The following is a 26,138-nucleotide window of genomic DNA, read 5'->3' on the forward strand; positions in this document are numbered from 1 at the left end:
GCTCCTGACCTCTGCTACCAGTGCCACCAGCAAAGGCTGTCACATTCACCTGGTCACCAGCTCACACTGAGAAGCTTATCAAACATGCCTGGTTTCTCCAGTCAAACACCAATTAGACTATTTACTCCTTTTCATTTTACCAGATTTACTACATGCCCCTTGGAAACACCTTTCTTTGCAGATGATGCCATGTTTTCCCACATCATGGGCTTCTTTCATGTGGACAACTTCAGTCTCACGTAACAAGGGCAGAAAGAATATGGCCTTTCATGTCAGAAAAGAAACCGTGTACTTGGATGCATGCTGCTGTTAGTGCTTTGGCATGTGCCAGTGAATTCCTGCTTGGCTAAGCAATACTTCTGGCCCTTCCCTTCTCCAAGACCCCGTTAGGACCTGCCCTGCTCCTTTCATCTGCATCTTTGCGCTAACTGTGGGATCGCTGCAGGACTTGGGGAACATCTGGGCAAAAAGCAGAAGCCCTGGAGGGCTGGTTTTGTTCCCAAAGCTTCTCTTCCCTGCAGCTACAGAGGTGATTGTGGTAAGTGGATAAATATACTAAAAATAGAAGACCAATAGCAGAGAGCTTCATGATATACTTCTTGGAAGAGAGGTGAGCATCAGGAGAGCCTGTTTTATGCTCTCCAGATGGACTGCCAGATTGCAACTCTGTCCCACAGATACAGCCTGATAGCCCAGTGTTTCCACTGCAGAACATCACCCCAAGGCAGGTTAAAGCAGCTGCCTTCTGTCACTAGGGACTGGGCACTTTCTGTGAATGCCTCAGCTCAGCCAAAATACCTCAGGACTCTTCAGACACAGAGGCTCCTGACAGCAAATGGCACCATGCCTCCCGCAGTCACTGCATATGTGGTCCCACCTTGCGTGTCTGTACCTAAAGGAGGCTGGCTGGATGTGGTAGGGAGGAATATTTGGAAACGCCTGAGAAGTTTTTGCCTGTGTAAGGTGGGTGGTTTCCTATCATTAAAAGAGCGGGCATTTGATCTCTTTCATCATGTCCTTTAGCTCAGTTGAATAGTGAGCTCAGAAAACATCTGGTCCTGGCAGCTACTCACGGCGTACCCTCAGCCAGGCCCAGGCACACGCTCTTACCTTGGCCGTGAGCGAATCTTTGTTTTCTTGCAAGTTAGAAATAGCTTCGGCGATCCTCATGTGAATAGTCCCTATTACAGTGTCTACGTTGTACGGTCCATCAATCCGATCAGCCACTCCGACCAGGGAATCTAGTAAAACAAGACAGAGACATCTCTCATCAGACTCTGTACAAACCAAATTAAAGTTCGTGCTCATGCTGGATGGGATAAGTTGTTGGCCCCTCAGCAGGTTTGTTGGGAGACATCTCTCCATTTGCACTACAGCCCAAGTGCTCATTTTCCTCTGGCGTGGGACAGCTGTCCCTTCCCAGCACGTAGGTAAGGCCACCCTCCGTGGCACAGGAAGAGGTCACCTCCCGCAAATGGTAAATGCAACCTGTATTCACACCAAGTGACCAGCATTTCCCGGGGTGCTACAGAAAGGAAAAATGGAAAATTGGTGCAGAAATAGTAAGTGATTCCTAGCAATACTTGGCCCTAACCCTCCTAATTCATTGCATTGTCTTCAGTAAAGCACTCCAGCCAGCAGAAAGTGGGAGAATTCATATCAATAAAGTGCCAAAGGTACTGGGCAATAGCTTCTGTGGCAGTGAAGGAGTGAGAAAAGGAGTAATTATTCTCACCATCACCTCTGAAAGGACAATACATGACCAGCGAGGGAAATATCAGGCTATAAAGGCAGAGAAGCAGAGCAAAATTCCCACAACTAAACCAGTAAAGAGGACAGGGAGTGACTGAGCGGTGCCTCTTGCTCGCAGCTCCCCTTGTCTTGGAAAGCTCTGATGTCCACGTGCTCCTGCCTGGCCTGGAAGCTCCTGCCTGGATGGCTGCTTTGGGACCGTGCTTGGCTTACAAAAAAATTACCAACCTCTGCCTACCTCCAGAGATGATTCTCAACACCCAGGCTGGGTCTGAAATAAGGACAGCCTATATGTTCATAGAGCTCGGGGCACTGGGGAATGCCACTGCAGAGCAAAGCTGACATCCTCGGTCTCCAGTGCGATTTAAATAGGATCTCAGGGCAGGGAAAAAACTGTGTTTGGACATCTAAGATGGGACCTTAACCAGGTCTGACTTTGCCATTCAAAACTGTAATTCTGAAAGTCACTGCTAAAGCTGCTGCTGCCTCAGTTTCCTACCACTTGTGCTTTAGTAGCCCGGAGGCCAGGCCAAGCTTCATCAGCATTTAGGGACTTGGCATCCAGTTACGTGTGACCTCAGATGGCTCCAGTGTGGTCTACGTCTCCTAGGGCACACACCAGAAACCTCCTGGCAGGACAAGGGGTCTGTCTGAGCGCTGGGGTGGCCTGTGCTCATCTGGAGCAGAAAGTGCTTCATGTTCCTGTGGCCTCGCCACATGGAAGAAAACAAGTGTGATGGCTTCGTGGTGGTTCTTCTCTACACAAAGAAAGTCAAATCCCAGGGTCAAGGTTGGAGATCTGTAGCATCCGTAAATGGAGGTATTCATTAAGAGTGATTAATTCTTCTGTCCGAAATCCTGATACCTCACCCATCAGCCTGGCAGGAGGCAGTCAGAGCAGATGGTGTGATGTTGCAGAAAAGCTTATTCAGCACGAGTTTGTGGTGCTGACATTAGTCAGGAACAATAAAACCACCAGGTGGATTACACCTGGCACTTCAACAGAGTATCAATAAAACCTGTCCTTCAACCTTCACCATCCCACAATCTGTATTGTCACCTGTGATACCGTTTTAAAGGACTGACACTTATCTTTGGGTTGCACAGCAAATTTCCTTAGAGCAAGAGTCCAGCCAGGTGAGGCACAACCATGGACTGTCACTTCAAACCTGCTAGGAAAGTGTCCAGTCCCTTGCCTGGGCAAGCCAGCAGGACTCGGCAGAAAGACCTCAAAAGGCCTCCACGAGGTATAGGTGAGGTTTGTGAAGAAGCATTAGGTCCACAGTGGACGTAGTGTGTTAATAACAAAGGTCTGATCCTGAGCCTACTGTTGTCAATTTAACAGCACGCTCAGCCCTCGCAAGTGTGTTCTCTCTGCTGTTACATGATGGATGTTCAGACCCTGACAGCTCTCAGGGAATGACCAAGCTGGGCAAAGACCAGACGAGGGACAGCACAAACTCACAGAAGATACCAGATCATGCCCACAGGGCTCACAGTCCCAAAGCAGGTCCAGGGAGGGCTCAAACCTCAGCCAGCCTGGAGCATGGGTCACATAATACTCTTTGCTTGGGTCTATAATATAGAATTTAACAACATGCAAAGTCACAGCTTGGAAACATTATGTATTTATTTTCAGCTCTTCAAAAAAAGAAAAAAGGTTTTGCTGGTTAGCTTGAGCAAGACGGGAAACAAGGGCCAGTTTCCAAGTTAACGTGCTCTCTTTTCCTGCCACACAGTCCTATGGCAGCGCTGATTTCTAAAGCTAAACATGCCATACGAGGGGGTAACATCTTTTTGTATTCTGTGAAATAACATCTCCTGCGCCATTAAAGAGCTCGCAGTTTAACTTTGCTGCCACTCAGGGGTTGCAGTGTCACCTTCGAGACTGTATTTTCCAGACAATTTTAGCTTGCAGGGGCGCTAATGTTGAGATACAGACATTTATATCTAAAGCTGCACCCCCAAATTAGCGATAAATTCTGTTGAACCACTTACTATAAAAATCTCCCTGAATTTGACCTGCCCTAATTTGTCAAACTGAAAGAGTAACTCTGTGTTTAGCGTAACAAAATCCTCTCCAGCTACACAGAAGGGCCTGGAGAAGGGTGAAGAATGGACAGTGCCAGCGAACTGCTACCTCTGACTCTACGTCTTGCTCCAGTCCTTGATCAGACTGTGACCTCTGACACTAAAATGTACAACGGCAATTTGAAAGAAGCTCCAATTTCCTCCTAGCCGTCACCCCTTGACAGTGTCTCTTGGGGAAGAGGAAGCCAGAATAAGTGCAAAATGCACCCGGAATTGCCTCCCTGTCAATCAAGGAGAGCTGCACGTTGACCTTTCAGGAGACGGGCCGTCATCCTGCCAGGAGAGCAGTGACAGGTAACAGTTGGCTTGCTCTGGCCAGAAAGGCCAAAACGCCATCAAAGTCCTGGCGTAAACCCTCGGGGAAAGGAATATTCCTCCCCCTCTTTGGCAGCAGCCTCCCAAGTCACTCTCATGGGGAGCACTTCCAATTAGCCGCAGTAAGTTGCCACTTAGTTCGTTAGCCCCCAGGGGGAGGCGGGCAGCTGGCCAACGCACCTCACTGAGCAAGTGCATTGGCCCCTGTGTGCAGCGGTTTGATATTTATTTTGCAATGTCCCTTGAGAGGCAGATGACACCCCCTGAACTTCAGCAGGATTTTCACCATTAACACCACCACACGTCAACCCTGAGTCAGCCTGTCGGGCTGCAGCTGGCCAGTGAGCTGGTAGCCTTGCTGGCCAGGCAGCAGGTGCCAAGGTAAGGGAAAAGGCCAAGCCCAAAGCTCATGTCCCCTGGTCCCTGCCTTCCATGAATCCAGACAAATATCAAGGCTCCCTCAGGTCTCAGACCATTCCAGGTCTAAACATAAAACCTGGGAGAGAAAGAGGAGCTTGCCGGGTGATGCTCTGTGGGCACAAGGAGGAGCGAGAGCTCTACCACTGTTAACAGCCTCCCCTGATGGACTGCAGGTGGGGAGAGGATGTGTGCTGCAACAGAAACACATGATTTTCTAAACACAGACCCTCACCAGCCTTAAACCACGTCCATCCGCTCCACAAGTCACTCTCAGCAGTAGTTCACATTTAAACTGGGAGCCACAGGCTTTGGAAAAACCATCCGAATGACACCCGAGGTCTTCTTAAAAGGGATGCCCGGGTCTGAGGAGGCAATGCAGAATTTCCTGCAGTAACACCTGGTTGAAGTTCTCCGGCCTGCGTTGCACAGGAGATCACACCACCATGGTGGTATTTCTGGCTTTAAACTCAATGAAATGGACACCTTTATACACATACAACCCACTTTAAAATACCCATCATCTTAGCTGAGTGACAAAACAAAACCGAAATGAGCTCTTTTCTTATTTAAAATACAAGTCTAATTTTGCCATTCCTGGTGATGCCACGCATTTGTTTAAGACACCTCTTTCTGTTTAGCAGTACGTGACTCTGATCCCTTTGCTCTCCACCCATGGGAAGAGTTTATGGCTTCACGTCTCTAGACTACCTCCCAAGGCGGGCAGCAAGTGCTTCTCCTGTGCTCTCACAAGCACTCTGGCAGGGATGAGGAGGCAGCTCTGACAGTGTATGGGTGGCAGGATCTGTCCCTCAGCTCCAACACTTGGGAGGGAAGGAAGAATTGCTTGAATGCAAAGTGTGGGCAAAGCCAAACGAGCGCGGGCAAGACGAAAACTCTTTAAGCCCTTGTTAGCCAGCCCAGCAGTGTCCTTTCTAACGGTGTTAAAGCCCAGCAAAATGTGCAATAGTTTCTATGTGTCAGATCATGGACAGAGAAACTGTAGTGTAAAAGAGCCTCCAACAGTCCTTGCTTTACTCGCCAAACACTGCCTCCGAGAGGTCAAAAGGTGCTGTGAGAGGCAGCTGTGCTGCAGCAGAGGAAGGACATCTTACCCATCAGGTACTTCCACTCAGTGTTCAGGTCCGCTTGGTTGGCCAGGCAGCCCTTCACGACGTTCAGGCAGTAGTTGTTGCACGGCTTCACGCTGGACATGCCCCGGCAGTGCGGGCAGTACATCAGCTTCATGATGGCGCGAGTGCACTCGTGGCTGAGAGATACCTGCGGGAGACAGATGGGAGTCAGGCAGGCAGACTGGTCAGGGGGGCATGTGGGCAAACTCCCCCTTTCCCCCGGGTGAAGGAGCTTGGTGTCATCTGAAAGGCAGCATGGTTCCCTGAGGGCATGGCTTCCCCTCACACTGCCTCTCCTTCCCACCACCCTTCCTTGGGTGTCAACTCTGTTGGAGGGATGGCACCTCCCAGGCAAATGCTAGTTTCTCAGGCTGTGTTTGAACCCAGGGTTCTGGGAAAAACCCGTATGTGGGCACCGTCCCCCTTCCAGCCAGGTCTGGTGGCTACGAGGACAGCCAAGGCTGTCCACCGGCTGTAACCATCACCCTGACACATGGTGCACATGTGTCCCTGGAGCCTCTGCAACCAGTGCCACCGCTGTGCCCTTTCTACAGGAAGGGTTTGTTGTTACTGCCCGGCAGACACAGATGTCCCACCACAAACTGCATCTCCAGCTTCCCGGAGGGGACGCACAGCGGGGGCCTGGACATGGAAAGTTCTCAGCTGGCATCTTTGGAATGGAGAATGGTGTTGGGGGAAGACTTGAACAACTCCAAAAATACGGACAATTGCGAGCACTCGACACTGGGAAGTGATCGCTCTCTGAAAGCACTTCAGGAGCTGCAGGCAGCCGGCAAAGCGGGCCAACACGCTGTGCCAGCAGCTCACAGGCACCGCGCGGGCAGCTGATGCTTTGCACAGATGACTCTCGAGGTGGCTTTGTCGCCTTTAATTAAACCACCCTGGTCCCATAAGCAACAAGGAGCCAGCGCAGGTGCAGAGCCCGGAGAGCAGGGCAGCTGCCTCTGCAGCACAGCAAAGCCCCCCATGACTGTCAGCCACGGGACAGTGTCCCCCTCTGACTGCCACGGGCAAGGGGCTGCCAGCGTAAGCTGAGGGAGGAATAACCACCCGGCAGACCCCGCAGAGATGCTGGCAGAGCTCAGCGCTCCCCCATCCTGTTGCTAAAGTGTTTTCTCCTTTGTGGTCTTTTTCCATCTTCGCTCAGATCCATTTGCAATTCCCTTGCCATTCTTTTAAAACCATTTACAAAACTAAACTAAAGTGTTTACATGCAAGTCTGCCTTGGGACCAGGTACTTGGCACTCACAAGGAGCCCAAAAGGGGAAAAGTGATGGAAGGGGCAAATCTCGACTCCGAAAAATCCCTGAGCCTCAAGCTGCAGCTGCAATGCTGAGAACTGCCCCGATCCCTTTATAACGTGTGAAAAATACTTTGAATATGGCCTTTTAAGTTTCTTTTGGGGGACTCCAGAAAGATTCAGTTCTGAGGTAGGAGAGTGTGAATGTGCCGAGCCCACTATGAGAGGTTGAGAGAGAAAATCCCGCAGCTCCCCCCCTCCTGAAACTGCCTGTGCAGTAGCACCTGGCTTCCAGTCAGCCTTGGAAAACAGATGTTGGGTGGTGCTGGGACTTCATCAGGCAGGAATACATTAAAATAACCTCGAGAGAACCTTCTTCAGGACCAGGACAAACATTTCTAGGTCTCAAAGAGAGAACCCAAACGGAGACCGCTTCCCTGCCTTGGCAGCCAGAGCAAGCCCTGAGATGCCTGTGCTCCTCCAAGGCTGGAGGGGTTGAGCCTCGCTGGAAGCGTCAGGCACAACAAGGCTTCATTCTGCTTCCTCGGCGAGCTTTCTGCCTCCTTTCTGGGACGGAAAGCTGCTCCCGGCTGCCATGCGGCTCCGCTGCCAGGAGATGGAGGCTTTGTCCCACCGCACCGCACGGGTGCCACAGGCTTCATCCCCGGGAGAAGCCAGCGAAGGCACAGCCGTCTGCCGCCTCCGTGATCTGAGAGGGGATGCGGAGGGGCAGGCAAACAAAAGAATAGCTTATTTTTCATCTCAGCCTTTCAATAACCATGACTGAATAGCGATTGAAAAGACAACAGGTAAGAGCACGTTGAACACGAACACAGGCTATAGCTGAAGACCTTCCGAAACCAGAGGATTTACACCGAAACCAGGAGACGCAGCTAGGAAGAGATTTAGGAAAGGAATTACAGGGTGACATTCCAACCACAGCCTGTAACCTGTGCAGGCAATCAGGTCCCCAACACAACTTTGTCTCTGTGTTTTACCTGCACGCCCCGTCACCGCTTGTCCCGGCTTACCCAGCCGTGGCCATGGACCGTGGCAACCTCGCACAGCACAAACCGGGGCGGCAGCACCCTGAAACGTGGGACTTTCTCCAGCACTGATGGGCACCAGGGAGCAGCCGGTGGTTTGCTTGCACCCACACACATCCATGGGAGCACTGTGCAGCCTTCTGGAGCCGGGGGAGCTGAAGTGCTTTGGCTGGGAAGCGGGAGCGCAGCATCGCCTGCGCGGGGAACACCCCTGGGGCGGTGCGGGACAGCCATCCAGTGGCAGAGAGGACAGCCACCAGCAGCTAGAAAAGAAAGCTATCTGGTACCCTGCCAGAGCCCGTGGGGGACATGGAGAGAGGCAAGTGACAGATCTTGGCTCAGAAAAGCATCTCCGACAGGCTTAGCTTTAAAGTACAATCGAAATCCAGCAACTGTAGTGGAGCTACCCAGGTGACCACAGTGAGCCCGTATTTAAACGAAGCCTGTGACAGGCCCAGTGGGCTTTTCACAGGTATTTCTGCTTGCAGAATTTATCCTGGTCCCTGCATTTATTCTTGTGCATGTCTTTTTCCAACAAAACAGAACGACGAGGCTGGATGGGGCTTTGAGCAGCCTGGTCTAGTGGGAGGTGTCCCTGCCCATAGCAGGGGGGTTGCAACTAGATGATCTTTATGGTCCCTTCCAACCCAAACCATTCTATGATTCCATGACCTTCACACCCCGAACACAGCAGTCCCTCGCCCACTGGAGACTAACGGTGCAGGGCCACCCCGTGTCCTGCCACCACGCAGAGCTGCAGAAGGGGGGTGGCAGCGGGGGGACCTGCTCCTCAGTGCCCACCTACTCCATCTGGCCTCCGTCACGACTGGCAAGCGCGGGCAGCTGCCAAGGCTCCCCGTGATGCAGACAGCTGCCTGCCGTCCTGCAACTCACCTCCCTCTGACCCCCCCACAGCTGTCAGCCTGCCAACACCCCCTGTCCACGCTACACTACACTGTCCACGCTGGTGCCCACAGAGCAGCCACCTCCTGCCCATGCAGCTCTTGTGGGCTGCTGCCACCTGCCTTGGGGCAGCGGGTGACAGTGGCGCCTGAGGCTCAGGCTCAGCTCCTGAGGGTCTGAGGGGAAAAAGAGCTGCTTTTGCACCTCAGCAAGGATCATTTCTGGATGTCAGAGAGGAGCTGTGTCTGTACCACCAGCCTGTCACTCTCGCAAGGTGGCTTTGTCTCCCGGAGGACGATGGAGTGCCACACAGCCCCAGGTGCGGGGACCCTGCAGCACCCAGGTGAGGTGGCATTCCTCGTCCCCGCTCCCCTGCCCCACAGCCTCTCCTCTGATGACAAGCAGGTGAGACATCCACCACCAGCTCTTGCTCCACTGAATCTGGCAGGTACCAAGCGTTCAACTTAATCTCTTGGCAGAAAGGATTAGTATTAATTTTTGCAGGTGGAAGAGGCTCCACTCCCTTCCCCAAAGAACGACACAAACCCCTCCTGTTGGCAGCAGCACTCCTTTTTCACAGGCTGCAGAGGTGAACTGAGAACAGAGGGATGTGAGGGCAGAGAGGAATTTCAGAGGGCATTTTCCGCATGTTTTGCTTGGCCAGAGTTTAGTTCCTCGTTGTTCCACCCAGTTTTCTGGGTGCACTTCTGCTGCACACAGGGCAGAGAAGAGCGAGGGCTCGGGGCTCCCAGGGCACCTCCGGGCCCTGATCCTGCACCATCCCTTTGGGGGACTTGCAGCATGTTAAGGAATGGAGTCCTTCAAACATCTCTTAGTCCTTGTGGATTAGTTTGCTGAAATGAACTTCCAGGGTTTTTTCAGGTATGCTGTATCCACATGGGGGAATCCCAGCCTGTTACGAGGGGCTGAGATTCCCTCCCCTGTAGGGATACAGCAACACAATCAGGAGAGCGCTGCAGCTCTCCTGCCGGCTCACCTCTTGGGCACAGCCAGCTCCAGCAGTGGCACCGGGGAGACCTCCTCAGGCTGGAGACGTGGGACCATGTGCCCTCCGTAGCAGCTCATGCCAGATGAACACCCCCACAGTGAGAGCAAAGCAGTTTCTCCAGGCTGGCAAAGTCAAGACCGACCTCCACCTGCACACTGAGACCTCATCACTTCCTTGTGCTTCTGCTTTCACCCTTCAGCCTCTAAAAGAACCTGAAACGTTATGACCTACACCCCTGCCCAACAGCTAATGGATGCCAGCTAAGACCTGGCGGAAAACCCTTCTGGCTTCCCAGCGCAGATTTGCAATAACTGCAATAAGCAACGTCCTCTGTTCATCACAGGTGGCCTGAAAGCAGGAGCACACAATCTCCTGCAGATGGAGTGAAAGCTAACATAATTTCTTCATCATTAAATGATCTGGCACAGCATGAAGACAGGACATGACAATAATTGATTTCTCTAAGTACCATCAACCTGGCCCAGCCTGTGGCTGGCTCTCCTTTAAGGAGACATGGTTCTCCTTTAACTTTAGTGGCACCTATCATCTTTTCTTAGCTCAGTGACCTAGAAACTGCATTAAGACGTCAAGAGAACATGCACAATACATTGGAGATGCCATTTCCCAAGGATGTGAAAAAAAATTATTACTGAGAGAGATGGCTTGGAGCCAGGGCACTCCTCAATCAGTCGTCAGAGGTATAAATAAATACACAAAGAAGAGCTAAGCCCAGCTTAAAAATACATTGTTCCTACGCCATTGCTCAGTTAGAATCCACATACTCTATTCTGATCCTAGTGACATCAGTGGGTACAGTCCCTTAAAATGTAAGCCTAGTGATGAAGTGATAAGGAAAAATTATTATCTTCTAAGATATACCCAAAATAGGGGAAAAATTGGTATTGCGCAGTAAATCTTTTTAATTAAAACCACTTTACAGCTGGGGCTACATTCGAGCGGCAATGAGGTAATGCAACGGGAACAGGTGGCTGCCTCATAAAAAGCCCCGTTCCACCATAAGCGCTGACATTTCAAGGAGGTTGTCATCAGGTATTACCCCGCGACTGCGGCTCGTAGCAAGAGCCGAGCTCTGCGCTTTTCCGTGGCTACTTTCCAAAGAAAGCCCAATGTGCCCAGGCTTTGTGGATGGAGCCACTCGACCAGATGTGAATTGCTGGAGGCAAGCGCTTTGCCAGAGCAAAAGACCTCTGCAGACTCTCTTGTGTGGTGTCTGGGACGGAGCTGGAGCTCGCCTGCCGGTTTGCCCAGCTCACGGCACAGTTGGCCAGTGCCACTGCTGAGCTGGGCCACTATTCGGCACCGGCGTTTGCACAGCAGCCAACGGGCACGTGTGGAGATAATATGACAGAAAATTGAGAACGCATAATTCTCAGCATTCGGAGTGCCACTGGTTTCCCTAATTTTTTTCTCCTCCTAAGCAATGTTTAAATCAATTACAGTAAAATTAATGACTTTTGCAAGCAATTTGCACAGAGGATGGGCTGGGGGATTAGTCGCTAGCTGGGTTCTGTGCCACCCCCCAGCCAATTCAGAAAACAGTCAGTGTGAAAGGCTTCTAACAAAAAAATAAGCTCCTGCCATGTATTTTATGAATATGTTTTCCAAGCAGAGAATCACAGAAACACAGGAGGCTCAGGGAGAGGAAGCAGCCACCTATTCTGTCTCCCTGCGTTGAGACACATTTGAGGAGAGCCAAGTTATCCTTCATATTACCTAAAACATAACTTCAGAACAGTTATAAGCTTTCTGAAGCGAAGACACAGGGCAGCAAAACTACCTGTAGAAGGGGAAAGCACTCAGCCCAAACAGGCGAGATGCTCGAAGGACCGAAGACACCTGAGCGCAGACAGTTCTTGGGACAGCCGGGGCTTTAGTCTCTCTAGGACACAAGGCAGCCAGGCAGCGCTCTGCTCAAGATGGGCTAGATTATTCCAGAACATAGGAAAAAGCCTTCTTGTCCTTCCTCTGTGCCTTTAAAGAACAAATCAAATTTGTGATTTGCGTGTTCAACCCAAGTTACCCATCTTTGCGCAGACAGACATGCTCACACACAACACAAGCGCGTTTTACAGAGCTGTGGGACGCTTCTCTCTCAGACCCACCACTACCTGTTCTTTCTCCCACTAAAGCACCTTCCCAGGTTACATGCTGATGCTCCAAACAACACCCACTGATTTGTAGACCTCTTTTCAGCCTAAGGTTTGGTGCAAGTCACAAGGAATGCAAAAGAGGGGTGCAATTCCTCCTGGCCTGACCCCGGACCTCTCGGAATCTACAATAGCAGGAGGTTTGTTAACCTCCTGAATTGGGACATCATTTGACAGCTCACACAGAAGAACAGAGAGGTGCAAAAAGACATGTTTTCTGCTGTTACCCTACTGCCTGCTGCTTGGAAAATATTCAAGAGCCTCCAAAACAGCCTGAGTAATATCAGGGCACAGAAAGGACCATGGAAGTGATATACGAGTCTTACGTGTTACCGAGTTTTCACAAGCGCCCTGTCTCTTTTAGTTAAAAGCTGCTACACCCTCCTCACTCCAAAAAACATTTTACCAAGCCAATTATTTCCTGAAAAGGTGGCCGGAAAGACCGAAGAGCGAAGTGTGGTATGCAGAGAGGAATGCCCTGGGGAAGAGCGACCATGGAGGCACTAATACTGGGACAAGCCCCATATTCATCTCCAGGAGTTACAGGGTCTTTTCCATCGAGCGATGATCCTTCTTCCCAGCTCCCTGAGCGTTGGAGAAAGGTTGAGCTTTAGGAAGCCACAGGCAGCTGGAAAAGTGTTTTAACAGCGGTGGTACCAAGCAGCTGCCGTAACAGCACGCCTGGCTCCGGCCAGCAGCGAGGGCTGAGCCCGGCTCTGCTCCTCCTGAGCCGGCAGCTGGGCTCCTCCTGCGCCCATCAGGAGGTGGCCAGGTCCTTTGGCACCCAGAACCTGCAGCCAAGCTGCAGATGCTGCTTTTGAAGTGCTGGCTTCAAACAAGGAAAAGGGAGAAAAAAAAAAAAAAAAGGCAAGCAAAAAAAAAAAAGCCAACCCCAAATCCTTTCTCCTTTTGAAGCCTGGCTTAAAAGCAAATGAGAACCTGCAGCCTAGCTGCAATGTGATGGGATGCCTCGGCCTTCAGGGGCCTTTAAGTACATCTGAAAGGCATTTAACACCAATAAAATAAGCGGAGCTCTTGTTGGTATTTTTCCTACCCCCCTCCCCTTGCACATTCACCCCCAGGCTGCTGCGAGCCATCTGTGCCTTGCTTCCCAGGGGAACCAGGGTTAGGTAGAGGGGAGAGACTTGGGGATGGAGAAAGAGGCCTGGGTGAAAAATACAGACTGCTGGAAGTGCTGTCAAACTCCCTGGCTCATCATGAGGATTTGCAGGTCGGCTGATAGAGGGAGAAGGCTGAGCTTGCCCCTAAAGCTGTCAGTGGAGGTGTCGTTCCATGGGGTCTGTCCCCTCTAAAAATGTTGCCCAAGGAAGTACGAGGTTGGCCTGCAGGAGCTCTCTGTGGTGTGGTGTTGGCGTTCACTGCGCTGGACCACGTCCCTGACATGTGGCTGCTCTCCCGGTCCCTTCCTGGCTGTACCTCCGAGGACTCAAGGTGGGCACGGGGACCTGCAGCTCCTGACTGGGGTTTTGGTGCGATGCGGGGATAGTTGGGGTGAACACAAAATACCTCCAGACACGTCAAAATGTGCCTGTGCTAACTCTCAGGTGTATTTTTTACTGTCTGAATGGCCATTCTAACCTCCAGAAGCACCAGTTAAACCCAGCAACATCAGGCCAACTTAGATTTCCAAACCAACGGATGCTTTAAAGCCCACAGAGAGCAGGCAGCTTTCTAGAGGCAGAAAGCACAGACAGCTGGAGACCTCCACAGGTTGGGTTCCAAACACAGTACCCTCGCTTACCTTCTCATGCATATTTTAAAGGCAGGTGATAAAAGTAAGGGAAGTTTTTCCCACCAGCTGTGAAAAACCCATTCTGGGATAGCGTTTAAGAGAAAACAGGTCAGCTCTTTAATTCACAGATCAGGCTGTGTGCGCTGGGAAACGCAGGTGGGTGTTCAGAGCCACAACAATTACCCCAGATCCTTCAGCTGGAATTGGACAGTTGGGATAAAGTTGTCAGCATGAAGAACAGCAGCTCCAAAAAAAGGCCAGGCAGGGGAGCGGATCCTGCGGGGCTCGTGGTGAGGAGCACTGCCGAGCCACCCACGGCACCACCGGCAGCCCAGGAAGATGCTCAGCTTGCCTTCTCTTTTATAGCAAGACGGGCACTGGGAGGACAGGTTTGTGTTTCAGTGGGGAGCTGGATGGCTCCATGATCTGCAACGTGGCAATTTCGTGTTGGGAAACACTTCATTCTTACGGTCTCCCCATGGAAGGACCCTCAAATACTACGACCAAAACCCAAGCTGGGCTATGCTGTTCTTTACGTCGCCATGCGTGCAAGCTGGAATTCTGGGCCACGAGCTCCATGCGCCGGGCCACCAGTTTCCCCAGCAAAAGGAGCGGGAGGTGCAGGTGCTCCCAGGCCTGTGGAGGCACGGGGGAGCCGGCGCGGGGAGCAGACCCCGCTCCCTCCGCCACATGGCCAGCAGCTGCCTTCTGCATGTTTATGCCAGCCCTGATGTAATTAGCACCTTGACGTGTGTTAAATGAACCAAGCTTTCCAATCTTTCAGAATAAAACTCTAAAAGAAACAGCTGTGAGGCTGACAGAAATATGATTCTTTCAAAGTCTAATGAATTGTATAATCACTCCAGTCACTATTTTGCATCTTCCTTACACCATTGCACAGCCACGAGCCCTTGGAGCACAGGGAGTTTTAAGCCTCACCGAGCCCATCACTCGCGATACACCAAGCCTGTTTCTAGACCAACGTGAGGGATGAGAAAACGAGGGGACGGTGGCTGTGCTGGGGTCCGGTGGCAACGACAGGGCACGGATGACCCAGTGTTTTGGTGACCCTCTTGCTTCTACCTCACTCGGCTTAGCACAAGGCGAGGGGACACCGGGGATGGAGGCTGGTGCCAAATCCGTGCCCTTCGCGCTCCAGCAAACCCGAGCTGGTGTTAAGCCTGAGGCCAGACAGACTGCCTGGGTCCGTCCCTGCCAGGCAGGCAGCCGGTTGGCCATTTTGCAGACTCAGAAAAAAAAAAAAAAATTTTTTAAAAAAATGAAGGCTAGGGTAATCCAGCCAAACTGGGACAGCAAAATGGAGAGCAGTGTCAGCCCCAGCTCCCTCTGCAGCCAGCGGCAAGGACGCTCCAGAGGGCAGGGACGATGGCTCCAGAAGGCAGCACAGCCTGCGAGGGACGCCAGACCCGCAGATATCCAGGGGGATCTGCACCTTCGTATTCCTGCCTAGTGCCTAACTGCCTTCAGATATGAAAATGAGAAAGATTCATGTGGATAGACAGACTGCTGCCATGCTCCTCTCCCTCTGGAGGAAAACACTGCAAGCCACCACCTGCCTATTCAACACGCTCCCCGCTCTCTTCATCTGATGCAGTTATTTCCAGCTGGTACAATTTTCAATCCTTCGAAAACCAGATTCAATTGACTTTTAACCACCAGGTAAATATGGGAGACATATATCTACTTGCCTGGATTATTTCTATTATATTCAGAACACCTATGGGTTTTTATCCCCGAAGGGTTGTGATTTAAACATAATACTGGATAGAAATACTGGAAAGTAATATGTGAAATACATAAGGATGTGTTCAACACTGCATGCTCCCCATCCAGCTTGATTTGAATCTGTCCAAACAAATTCCAACTTTATTGCAAAACTCTCTCCCTAGGTTTACAGGCAGCGGCGCTGGAAAACCTCTGCAGCTGCAGGCCCCGCGGTGGGGCTGGTCCCGGCGGCTGTGCCGGAGGCTGGGCACAAGCAGGAGGGAGCCAGCGCAGGAGCTGCTGCAGAAACTAGTCCCTGAAGGTGCAAGAGCTTATTTCAGCCCGTAGTCTAAGACGGTGTTCACAGGCAGAGGTGTCTGACATACCACAGGCTTCCCACCTCCTGGGATTTCAGTCCTCCTCCTGAATACAGCCCGAACCTGCTTGTGGCGTTTTCCAGCCTGTGGATTGCCGCTGGGTCTGCAGCAGCACAAACTTTTAGCACAGGCACTGACCAGCTCATTTTCAGAAAGCTCCATCACTGATTTGCCATGATGGTAGGGGAAAAAAAACACCAAAACAACCCCCCTCAGCACATTCCAGCAGTTGTTGTCTGTACCTGGCTTGGGTGAGCTGCATCCCACCTCCATCCCTGCCAGTGACGCCAGCACCTTTGGGACCCGCTGCTCCCACTGCTTGTGTCCCACAGGGAGAACCGGCAGGACCCGTCTCACATTACCTCCCCTCTTTTTTTTAAAGGGGAGGCCAGACCTGAGCCTGAACTCCTGGATAACAGTGTCTTACCAAGACCTGCTGTAGGTACAGGTGACTGCAGTCTGGACATGGGAGGCTCATTAAATCCCATGCCAGAAAACAGATGATCTCCCTGAAGGAAAACGCTACCACCCTTGGGGGGAGCGGGTCTCAGATGAGACCTTCTCCCAGGTGGAGAGAGAATTAACTGTGGCACCTTATGGGTCCCTGGGGTGAAGCTAATCTCTGCACACAAGCATCCCACCATCGAGTCATTGGCATAACAGGAGAACACACATCTCTGGTGTGCAAAAACCCAACAGCTCCAAAGTGAGGGGTGGGATAACAGCCAGAAAAAAGGAAATAAACGTGGTGATATGAGGATATTGCACTCACCAATGCCATGGAACAACACTCTTACAACATCTATTTACAAACATGAATATTATCTTTTCAGGATCAAGAGGAGGCCAATTTAGATAAATGCTTGATTTCATTACAAAGGTGAAATCCTTTAAATGAAATAAAATGTTATTTACGGTTGTATATCCTTGCTGCTGATGCTCTGAATAAAGATAAATCACTGAAAAGATGGAAATGTGTCACCGAGGACCTGGGACAGGAATTCATTGCACTCGGGTTGTTTTAGCACAGTGGTTTCCTAAGTGTGTGAAAAGAGATTATATTCTTCATTTCATTAGTCAGATTCATTTTATGCCTAGTTCACCTAAGAAGCAACTAGAAGCTGCAAGACACAAGTCAACTACATCCTTTCAAGCTATGGAAAAAAGTAGGGTATGAGAGATGGCTACCATCCTAAAAGACACGAGGATCAGGAGTGACATACTGTCCTTGTTATATTATTGACTTGTTTGAAATGTAAAGCATGTTTAGATAAACATTATTTTCCATATGTATCCAGCACATTCATTTAAATGTTAAAAACACTTATAAAAAGTCTATTTTTGGGCTTTTTTAATTGGAATTCAGTTTCCATCCAAATGCAGCTTGACCCACCATGTGTTTAAAAATTACTCATATGGTAAATAGGAAAGCTGCCATTTACCTTATAGTAACATTAAAGTTTAAAAAATAAGGTTGAAATGTGTCATGAGACACACTATCGCTTAAATAAAAATGTACTGATAGATGAACTTCATCGGTAAAGTGAAACACAGGATTTAGTGAAAAAGCTTATAATTAGTAAAGAGAATCATCACATTTTGTTTCCAAGTCAAATGAGAATCAGCCTTAAGAACATCTACTGAGAAAAGGAAATGCAAGCAACCATTAAAATTGATTATTTAAGTAAGCGTTTCTTGCTTACGTAGCTGGTGTTGCTTCACATCAGTCCCCATTACCATGGGGAAAGTTAAAATTCTGATCTAGTTGAAGATGTCCCTGCTTACTGCAGGGGGGTTGGACTAGATGACCTTTAAAGGTCCCTTCCAACCCAACACATTCTATGATTCTATGATTTGGCACTTCAGGGCATGCTCTAGTGACAGAGATTGTAAGGGTTTTTTTGTGTGTGTATGGTTGGACTCGATGATCTCAAAGGTCCTTTCCAACCATGAAGATTCTATGATTCTATGATTCAGGAGCAAGAAGCAACAAAGATCCAGCAAAGAAAAGATTGTCCTCATAACTCTCTGACCGATGAGCAAAATTCATTTTAAGACACCTCCTCTCCCTGCCTTTGGAAATAGAACATTATTTCTTGACTTTTTGAGCACTCTCACCTGAGATTTGCTGGTTGTCCAGGTCTCCCAGGGGAATTTGAGGACTCAGGGCATGTTTTGATGTGCGTGGGGCAGCTCTCCTCCCCGTCCATCGGTGCAGCACGGGCATGGTGCTGAGATGCAGCAGGCTGGCAAGGACCCCTGCGCCGCCTCACTGCCCTTTTTGGGTGCCCTGGTGTAGGCAGGATCACCTCTGCCACCTGTCCCCACAGCACTTTGTGCAACAGCCCTCACCTAAGACTTAGATGCCTGAGTGGTACCGTAACGTGAGCAATAAATAACAAAACCAGCCAGGATATTCCTGTTTATCATGCTGCATCTCTCTCGAGGATTTTTTTGCTTTTGTTTTTGAAGGGGTTGTCTCTCAGCCTTTGCTATTTTTACTGTCTCAGTTTTTCCTCCCCTCCCTGCTCCCAGTATTTCAATTCACCTGCACGACGTATTTCCAGGGGCGCACTCTTGCTCTCATGGCTGAACGCAGCAATTGCTCGCACCAAGCGCGGCTCTCCAAGCAGCAGCTGGCAGACAGCAAGTCTCCCAGTCACAGCAAACGCTGATTTTGGGCAGCTGCCCATCTCACAAGCAAAGAAAAGGCTCCTAAACAAACTTGGGATATTTCTTCTCTCTTGCCCTGGCACGCAGCAGGAGGTGTGCATCACTGGGGGAGCCCCATCTCCGTGTGTCCTTCATTAGGGATTTAGTGGCTGCTGCCGTTTTGGCAGCTGCTACTTCATGCAGACGATGAAAAATGCACTTGGCATTGTGCAACTTAAGGGAAAACCCACAATTTGTGCTGAAAGAATGAACAGCTACAGAAACACACGACCTGAACGCAAACAGAGAGATGCTGCCCCAACACTGCCATCAAGAACCCCTAGCCCTGGACCAGGGCAGGGAGCCAAACCTGCACATCCATCCCTGGCCCGGCCGCTCTGCGCAGAGCCACACCAGCCACACGTGTGCCCTGGTTCCCCTGGTCCCCCCGCAACAGCCGCCGTGCAGATGGTAGCGCTTACGCCGCCGTCAGCGTGGGGACCAGGTCAGTGGCAGGAACCACGGCATTAAAAGCTTTAGATCTTGGTGTCGGAGCCTGCAGTCTGTCAGGGTGACTTTGCCTTAAAAGATAGGACAGCAGTAAAGATGAAAAATGGTTTTGCCATTTTCTCCCCGGCTGCCCTCAAGCTATCCCCAGCAGGACGCAGAGCGTCTGCTCGCGGCACATCGATCCCATTCCTATCCCTGTGCCACCACCAGCCACCGGCCAAGGATGCCCCAACCTTCCTATGAGATCCAGCAGCCAGAGGCTGGGGAAGAAACACCCCGTGGGCACAGCGGAGAGGCAGCCAGGATGAAAGAAATCTCACAAAGTCCCCACCTGTAGCTCAATCGGGGCAGGCTCTTCCCCATTTTAAGACAGCCAGAAAACCCGGCGAACAGCACTGGTTTTTGTCTAGAACGCCCAGTAATGCAGACTCCGCACATGGACCTGAAATGGCAATAGGATACAGGTGACAAACACTGAACTGGAAGTGTCTGAGAAGCCGCAACCAGGAGGGTTTTAATAGAAATCAGTAGATTTGCAAATAAATAAAACCGAAGTAATCTAATTTTTCGGAAGCCCAAAGCTGGGTAATTTATTTCTGAGTGTTCATTTAAACAGGCTTTCTCAGACTTCCTGACCAAAAACCCTCTGTACGAAATTTCAGCTCAAAGAGTTAGAGACCGCTGCTACCAGCTGGCTGGAAAGTCGAATCCCAGCCTCTGATCTTAATAAAAGTCTTATGCACTTTCTCCTGACGCCGTAAGTATAAAGCAACATGAAAAATGACTAAAAGCGAAGCACCAGTTGCAGAGCGAGTTCAGCACTTCACATCCGTTCGGCACTAGTGTAAAACCACATCTGGTAAAGGAAAGCGGGAAAAACAGGCCTTTTATTTTAGACACAGCTGAGGGCTACCAGGGTATCCATAAAATAGATTTCCCACCTCAGCATTCTCACCCCCTCTTGCCTAAAGTACTAAACCCGTTCTTGAAGACAGGGGAAACGGGCCAGTTTTGGCTTTTGTGACAAAATCAGCTCTCAGGGAGGCTTTGCTGAGGTTTCCTGACTGTTCATGCAGATTGTGCAGGAACAGATTGTGCATGTTAACAGCAACCCCAGGGAAGGCTCTTGTGGGAGAGAGGAATGGCTGGGATCCTCCTGGAAGACCCTCCATCCCGGAGAAAGGGGTTGAGGAAGAGGAGAATCGGTGACCAGTTGTGTACTCCACATCCCGTTTGAATTCAGAAAGGGGGGACCGGAATCAAAAGCTAATGGGTCAGAAGCCTACATGAAGGTGGGGGAAAAATATGCCGCAGATCAGTACCTCAGGTTTTTCCCTTCCACTGATGCCACGGCTGCAGCTGCTCTGCCAGCCTGCTTTACCCACCAAACCTGGCTGCATCACGCACATCGAGCTGGAAATCTCTGCCATTCAGAGGATTTGTGAAAAATATTTCACTTTGGTCCCCCTGAAATTACACCATTCTCCTCTTTTATCTGTCTCAAGTGTCAGGAGAATGTGATGTTAATGAGATGTACAAAGGCTTTTGGGGAGCTGAACAGTTTTATAGTCCCACATTGATAAATTAAAGCATTTGTCACTGTTACCACATTAATGTTTCTTCCTGAGATCAAAGTCTGGATTTGCTGCATCAAATAGTACCGTCCTCTGCTCCGCATTACCACGCACTACCTCCCGAGGAAATTAATTGCGATTCCCTATTTTGACATTCACGGTTTAATCATGCCCCGATTCTCATACCTGCTGATTGCCATCTCCACACACAGAATGCAAGTCATTCTTTTAGTATGGATTTTCTCCTCACTACCTGTGCGAAAAGCCTGAATATCTTGTTTCAGGACAATCATCACCTTCTGGCTCTGAAAGGCTGTTTCTGCAGTAAAGAATACAGACAATTTCCTTCCTCCTGAAACCCTGGATTCAGTCATGTTAATTTACATTTATATAGCACCTTTCATCCCTGAAGATCCCAATGCACTTTACAAACTCACCCTCTTTGTACACAGAACCCGTACAAATACACACGGCTACATAAACAGACACAGCAATCCCTTCGCCGACTGCTGAAAACGCATCCCTCTGCCTGTATTCCCAGCACACTCGTGGCAGCTCAGCTCTGCACACCTTACATCGTATCGCCATCAAGGAGGAAAACAAGGCGGCGTGATTTAGAGGTGTGCCATTTCCCCGCCGGGGAAGCGCGAGGAATCCAGGCAAGCAACAGAACGGCTTTACAGCCTGGGGGACTGACATCTCCTTGGCGCTCTGCTGCATAGGTTAACATGAGGTAAAGACTGATTTGCGGTGAGTTATACCTCGCTTCTCCTGCGCTATCAGTGCCTGTAGAAGTCCAGGCTTGTTGCTCCCTTCCACTAACGGGTGACCCTCAAGCAGTTTGTTTTACTAAACTGAAAAATACCTGCTTGCTTTGTAATGAAAACGTAAAGGGAAATAAAGCCCCCTCTCCCCAACAGCTGACTGGTTGCGGCCAGTCTGAGGGTGGAGGAGAAGGAAGAACCCCAACATACCTGAGAAACCTTTTTGACCACGTCGCTGCCCACAAGAAAGCCCTGTGCGTAGGAGCGTGCTGCGATGAAGGCTCGGGTTGCCTTCACCTTCAGGTCCCTGGGAACTTCCCCAAAAGGTTTATGCTGCTCTGCGTGTTTCACCATGCAGTCCAGGTACTCATCTGTGATATGGTACTGGGGATTCAGCAGCTTGAAGAGCCGCTCCAGCAAGCGTGTCCAGAACTCATTGAGGGCCTCTTCCAAGTTGATGTTGGAGCCCCGGTAATAGCGGCGTAGCTCACTGTACAAGTCCTTGAAGACTTTCATGTTTTGAGTGTACAATTCTCCATAGATGCTTGGAAAAGCATCGTAAAGGGCCTTTTCTGACTTGTTCAACAAATCCTGGAAATAACCTGAAGAGACAAGAAAAAGGAAATGGTGATGCATCAGTTGGACAAGCAAGAATTCAACAGGCTGCGCTGTTTGGCAGCACAAATGAACGCCCCGAGAAAACAGAAGGGCCCTAACAGAGCTTTTCCTCCAACAGACCTTACCCACACTCTCAGTCTTGAGCCCTAGCTGAGAATATTGAAGGAGGAACCCCCCAGTGCCAGAGCACCATGGACTGGGACCTCTCCGCCTCTTCTGGCAGCCTCACCTGGAACCAAAATTGAGGCTCTTCTCTGAGCGTGTAAGGTGCCACAGCATTACTCATAGGCTTTCTTCACAGAACGCACCAACTGGCATTGCTGACATATACCATAACTTGCCAAACAACCTGATCTAGTTGAAGATGTCCCTGCTTACTGCAGGGGGGTTGGACTAGATGGCCTTTAAAGGTCCCTTCCAACCCAACAGATTCTACGATTCTATTCTATGAAAATTGTCAGCCAACACCTTAGGAGACACTCAACCCCGAATCAAGAACCAACCGCTTCTGGCACAGAAGTTGACACTTGTTAAACAATACTAGAAAATGCTGTAAGCACACAAGGATGCCCGGATGCTGCTCAGGCAATGGAAGTCTATCCTGCAATGACTGCGGTTAGAGTCAGACTAGTCTATCAATATTAACATCCACACCAGAATGAAGTTGGATAAAGATTTCATCTAGAAGATAACCTGAAGTCTTCCATTTCATCACATCAACCGTTGGAATTCATCCAGCATCGCCTGCTCTTACCATCACACAGAAGTGAGGGCTCTTCTGGAGAAGAGACAGAACTTCTCCCCCCCAATTTCCTTTTTCCTTGGAAGGCTGCCATTCCCAGCTGAGGCACTGATAATCTGGGGAAGCCAGCAGGACTCCAGTACAGCAGACGTGTCTCCTTGCAGGCACCAGCCCTTCTTTAGGGGCAGCACGGTTACTTGAAGAGGACAGGGCTTTACCTAGACTAGCTGTCATACCCACTAACCCAAAACCACCGTGATCCGTTGCACAACTAGAAGCTGGTAGTACAGAAGCTAGTACAACTTGTCTGAGCTGCCTGTCTTTCCTGCCTCACCGCTTATTTTCCGACGCTTCATTTCCAAAGCTCCGGTGAGATGGAGCAGGGCTGTTACCAGCGACGGTGCCGGCCCTTCACAGAGACAACCCCATCAGCCCAAGTCACCGCAGCCAGCACGGCTCCAAGGCACAGCCCGTAAAGCCTGTGCCAGAGTCCCAAGCGCTGCGACAGGAACAGGCACGTCTTATTACGTGTTTAAAGACAGGGTTGTGCTCAAGCGTTTTTGAACTGAGGCCAACACCATCATGTTTGAGGTTCTCATCCCATTTGCTTACTTGGAGTTGCACCCTGCTTTTATTTAGGTATAAACAACTAAACGGTTTTACACCCTAGGCTCAGTGGTCGTAGAGAAACGTGACTCTTTTGCTACATACAGCAGGGTAAAGATGACGGATTCAGCTCCTCCCTTATCAACATCTTTAGGCGTTTCCATCCTCTCGACTTCCAGCTACTTTCAGGCTCTCTGAGACTGCACGGTGGGGAACTCATAGCAGGACCGGCCTGATTCAATTTATTGATTTACATAAGCAACTTTAATCATCATTTAAGCAAGTGAGAGGAAAAATGATTTAAATAATCATTTTCATTTCAATTATGTTTGTACTTTTTAGGGCCTTTTTGAAGCAAACCTGATTATATTATTCTTTAAATCTAAATGACTATTATTTTCTGTGGTGATGTATGATAAGCTCTAGTTGGAGGGAAACCGTTATTCAATTAAAATCAAACAGCATGTATTTAGGTATATAAATTAACTTCACTGTGCTACGCATATAAGAAAAGAAAGAAAAACTTCTGAAAAATGCATATTGCATGTACAAAATTTTATTAAACAAAGTATTTTTTTGAGGGAACGGCACTGACTACAGTTAAAGACCTCTCAAATTTTAGAACTAGAAAAACTCATTTCCATGGGTCTTGTTTATATTCATAGGCTGGAAGGGCCATAAAAGTTTTCCTACGTTAATAATCTCTCATTGGCTTCTCGGATTTGAATGAAGCTAAAACTTAACAAGTGGATCGAGCAAGTGAAAGCACCCTCTGCGTCTGCACCACAGGCTGCTAATACCAGAACTTCTTGTAGTATTTTATCAAACTGATTATCGAGCATTAATAGTCTCTCTTCCTCCAGCCACAATCATGTACTGCTTCATAATTTAAAATTTTATTTAAGTGCTTTTAAAAGACTGTGAGCAAACTAGGTCTTAGCAGAAGTTTAATCACTTCTGCAGAAAATAAAAATATGTTATCTAAAATGTTGAATAAAAGCTGTGGTTTTCAGGTGTACTTTTGGAAAAAATTTGTTCTTATTTGACCTGACCTAGTTAGCAGTTTGTATCTCCAAATATTTGTACTGAGATCCCTCCATCTCTCACATGCCTGATCTGCATGTGTTTCTCCATCTTCCCTATTAAAACAGGATTTCTTCCTGCAGACAGCAGTGTAAGGGCTGTCAGGGCACTGAACCCACCTATAAAATTACCTTGTAATGGGGGTTTCCTAGTATGAAAAAAGTCAAAACCTGATTCCATCAAGTACTGTGATAAAGGACCTCGATTTAATAAGAAGAGATGCCCACAGCACGTGCTGTCCTAACGCAGCTTATCAAAGCCTCTCCTGTAGAACCGCAAGACCAAGGGCGATTTGACCGGTGCCTTCTCCCTGGGTCCCAACTCCCACCCCCTAGCCCCAGCTGCCAGAGAGGAGCTCTCTCCCAAGGTAGGATAAACTTTCCGCAAAGCCTGGGGCCTCTCATTCCAGCCCAAGGAACTCTTTGGGTCTGTATCTCTCCCAAGTCAGACAGTTTGACCATTGCTAGTCCCAAAGACAGCAGCACAGAATCATACAGAATGGTGGGGGTTGGAAGGAACCTTCAGAGATCACCTAGTCCAACCCCCTGCCAAAGCAGGGTCACCCACAGCAGGTTGCAGGAATGCGGCCAGGTGGGGTTTGAATGTCTCCAGAGACGGAGACTCCACCACCTCTCTGGGCAGCCTGTGCCAGGGCTCTGCCACCCTCAGAGGAAAGAATTTTTTCCTCATGTTCAGATGGAATTTCCTGTGTTACAGCTTGTGCCTGTTGCCCCTTGTGCTGTCACCGGGCACCACTGAAAAGAGTCTGGCCCCATCTACTTGGCACCTGCCCTTTAGATATTTATAATCATTGATGAGATCCCCTCTCAGCCTTCTCTTCTCCAGGCTAAACAGCCCCAGCCTTTCCTCAGAAGAGAGATGCTCCAGTCCCTTTTTCCTGTGACAAAATCATCACTATGAACTGCTTGGCAAGTGTTACTGGCGCATACATAGTAATCCCAGTAACCCTGATTCATTGGCCTCTAGGCAGACCGCTCGCCTTCTGGAAAGCGCTCGAGTATCCCCTCTTTCAGCCATGGCTCCATCCAGCTGTGTGCGCCTACTCCTAGGAAATTTTGGCTACTCCACCAGCAGATGAGAGGCCGCAAGAGGATGATTTACTACTGGGGAGCTTCTCATCCAGCGTTTCTCTCCCACCCTAGCGTGGCATGTGAGCCCGGGCTAAGAAGACCCCAGCCCCGAGGTCCGGCACTGCCGTGAGATGACTCGGGGCTGATCCTGCTGCAGCATCACCGTTTCTTGTTGCATGGTCACCTTCCCCTGCAGCACCTCCTGAAGGGCCTCACTCCTGGGCTCACAAGCCAAGCAGATAACTGCCAGGCAGATGATTTGTCCTGGCAGGACACATTTTCGGGTCTGACTAATCTGAGGTGGCTTCATTTTTCTGTTGCCCCAGCCTTCCTACTTGTACAGCGAACAGAACGGCATTCACCTACAAAATACACAGTTGGTCTGATGCTGATGAGATATCTAAAAGCCGCTCTGTATCTTAATGTGTCACTCCAAGCGCTGATGGTTACCCATTCACAATTTAATTAAACTGAGCTCAAACTCTCGTTCTTGTATAATCAGTGCTCTTTTCTCTGTGACAAGCAACACTAAGCGAATAAATTGCTCA

At 49.7% G+C, this 26,138-nt stretch overlaps 1 protein-coding gene across 1 annotated transcript in view; it reads right to left on the minus strand.

Moving 5' to 3' along the window:
- Positions 1 to 26,138, minus strand: part of GPC1 (glypican 1) — a 216,760-nt gene that overhangs the window by 8,030 nt on the left and 182,592 nt on the right. Inside the window, exons 3-5 of the mRNA XM_074591440.1 lie at positions 21,661 to 22,052; positions 5,691 to 5,856; positions 1,111 to 1,241 (exon numbers count right to left, since the gene is read on the minus strand). Of these exons, the coding sequence (XP_074447541.1) occupies positions 1,111 to 1,241; positions 5,691 to 5,856; positions 21,661 to 22,052 (689 nt within the window). The remainder of the gene's footprint in view (positions 1 to 1,110; positions 1,242 to 5,690; positions 5,857 to 21,660; positions 22,053 to 26,138) is intronic.

The sequence above is a fragment of the Larus michahellis genome, chromosome 6 (genome assembly GCF_964199755.1).
Source record: "Larus michahellis chromosome 6, bLarMic1.1, whole genome shotgun sequence".
Lineage (NCBI taxonomy): Eukaryota > Metazoa > Chordata > Aves > Charadriiformes > Laridae > Larus > Larus michahellis.